Source organism: Penaeus vannamei, chromosome 35 (genome assembly GCF_042767895.1).
Source record: "Penaeus vannamei isolate JL-2024 chromosome 35, ASM4276789v1, whole genome shotgun sequence".
In the NCBI taxonomy this organism is placed as follows: Eukaryota; Metazoa; Arthropoda; class Malacostraca; order Decapoda; family Penaeidae; genus Penaeus; species Penaeus vannamei.
Genome location: NC_091583.1, coordinates 20,984,992 through 20,987,491, shown reverse-complemented (window position 1 = coordinate 20,987,491; position 2,500 = coordinate 20,984,992). Strand labels below are relative to the sequence as shown.

Below are 2,500 nucleotides of genomic sequence, written 5' to 3'. Positions count from 1 at the left end.
AAAGTAAAAAATATTTATGTATTTCACCAATACTTCTAACCTTTCTATCCCTAACTAATCATGTAAATGCTTCTGTACATGCTTACAGCCTGCCTGCCTGCCCAACTACCTGCTGCTGGCCTGCTTGCTTCCCTGCCTAACAGACTGATTGACTGCTTACTTGCTTGCCTGCCTGCCTAACTGTTTGCCTACCTGCTTGCTTGCCTGCTCAACTACCTGACTGCCTGCCTGCCTAACTGCTTGCTTGCTTGTCTGCTTGCCTTTGTAGTGGTAACTTTTTTCTAGCTCGAAACTCTAATGTTCAATAAATACATGATGCACTTGCAGGAATTTTCTAGTTTATAAATTCAAAAACAAAATTGGCCTTGGTGAAACATGTTAATATTCCATGCAACTGAGCAGCAAGGTACGACTCAGGAATTGCAGCATTACAATCTCTCAAATACATTTACCTATACTGAAGAATGGCTATGTCTGGTGGTTGAAAATCGAATCCAGATACAGGCATAACTGATATATAATCAACATCCATAGTTTCCTGGTAAGCAAAAACTAATATATCTATTCACTTCTGAATATATGAGTGGCTGTTTGTGAGATCACACTGTTTTTTTGATGAGCATAGTCTACATTTGTTGAGCAATCAATCTTCCAGTGGTTTTATTTACTAGAATATTAAAAAATAATCATCATTCAGCCATTGGATGGCTGCAGGAATGAAGGTACATACTATGCAACCAAAGTGTTTAATGCACTTTGAGGAAACTATCAAAGCCACACAAAGTGTCAAGACAATCTTGTCATCCAGGCTCTAGACAAACACTTGGCCATCAACTATGGTTTGGCCCTGGATGCAAAGAGTTGAGGTCTTATCACACTAGTACTTTCCCCCTAATTTTTTGTATTCTGTATGAACTCTTCACATGCAAATGGACCAACCCTGTAGCACTGACACAATCAAACTCCCATGCAAACAAACATGTCACCATGTGAAAAAGAGAAGTTGGGTCCTAGGAATGACAAGAGCATCCTCATACATATCACACTATTTTAAACAATATCACTATATATATATTTTGTGATATGGTATGTTCACTTAAATTTCTTTTATTTATTAGCAGAAACAATCTAGTAGCCTAGATCCTCCATAGCACAAGATCAAGACACAAATTATTCAAACAAAATTGTTCATTATTGTCTCCACTGTAAGAAGAAAGCCTCAAATTTATATGGAAATACAAAATTAGATGTAAACAGTGCTATGCAAGATGGGGCTTTTAATATCTCCCATCACCATATACTAATCACAGCCTAAATCACAGCCAGATTAACCACTACAATCCAGATGATGTGACCATCACGTCATGGAAAAATCTGGGTCGAGGGTCGGGAGATATAAGCATACCATCATCGGGCAAAATGGCCAAGGGCCAGGTGATGCAAACTTGCCATCATAAACAAAGGTTAGGGTGATGGAAAGGACTTGCCACAAGTGTGGAAAGCTCTTGGAGTATAATTTGACTCATTTGGCACTTAGAAGGGCGCTTTAGCATTATTCACTTCCATAAACAAATGTGGAGTGTAACATGCGTAAGCCGTGACTGGAAGAGCGCCGGCTCCAGGGAGGACACCATTTCCATGCTGCACACTGTTTTCCTAACTGCTGTGACCAACAGCGCAGGTTGTATTAAGGAAAATTACGAAAAATTAAGACATAACACAAATAACCAAATGTTCCATACTTTTTCTTCTTGTTATTAACTACATACAGAGATGATACAGAGTCTGAGTAAAGAAAATATTCTGTTACCATCTGGATAAAGCAAATCAAAAGACAAATATGGACATTGGAAAACGGCAAAAAGGCTAAAAAAGTTTACACAAAATAACTTTGCAAAGGGGAGGCACACAGTCTTGTAACCGCTCACAGGAGTTCACACGCCCGGCCTACACACCACACACCTAGGATGTTGGCTAACGTAACCTACTGCCCGTATTTTTGGCACTGTGATTTCCATGACACAACCAGATCAACCGAGTGAAAGTGCATATATTAATACTGAAAAAACAAAAAAATCTGTCTCAGAAATAGAGTATACAATAATTACCAAACCTGAATAAATATACATACCAGAATGTGTGCCCATACTTCTTGACAATTGTAGTTGCCAAAAAGATTTGAATGGCAAGATCTGCTATCTTTAAACGATGCTTCCAAACTTTTGTCTTGTCCTTCTTGGCTACGAGTCTTCTTACTAAATCCACTCCTTCATTTACATCTAATGCCTTAACCTGCAAAACATCAGCACATGGCATTACCACTCACAATGTCACATCACAAGCATGCACATTACTACCCTTGTTCCTCTGAAAAAAAAGAGTGTTACCATGCACCCATGAAATCAAATGATGCTGAAATGTTCAACTCTAGGCTTAGAGGAGGTGCTAAGCTGTATGGTTGCTATTCCATACAATATACCAGTACCTTTCAAATCATTTG

At 38.8% G+C, this 2,500-nt stretch overlaps 2 protein-coding genes across 2 annotated transcripts in view; both read right to left on the bottom strand.

Annotated features, from left to right (window-relative positions):
- The window catches only part of LOC113813562 (uncharacterized), a 185,974-nt gene extending 184,184 nt beyond the window's left edge, over positions 1–1,790 (bottom strand). The window contains exon 1 of the mRNA XM_070114225.1: positions 1,780–1,790. The gene's annotated coding sequence lies outside the window, so the exon portion shown is untranslated. The remainder of the gene's footprint in view (positions 1–1,779) is intronic.
- LOC113820821 (serine-rich adhesin for platelets-like) overlaps positions 1–2,500 on the bottom strand; it is a gene marked incomplete in the record, with an annotated part of 31,137 nt that overhangs the window by 18,906 nt on the left and 9,731 nt on the right. The window contains 1 exon segment of the mRNA XM_070114218.1: positions 2,132–2,292. Coding sequence (XP_069970319.1) covers positions 2,132–2,292 — 161 coding nt within the window.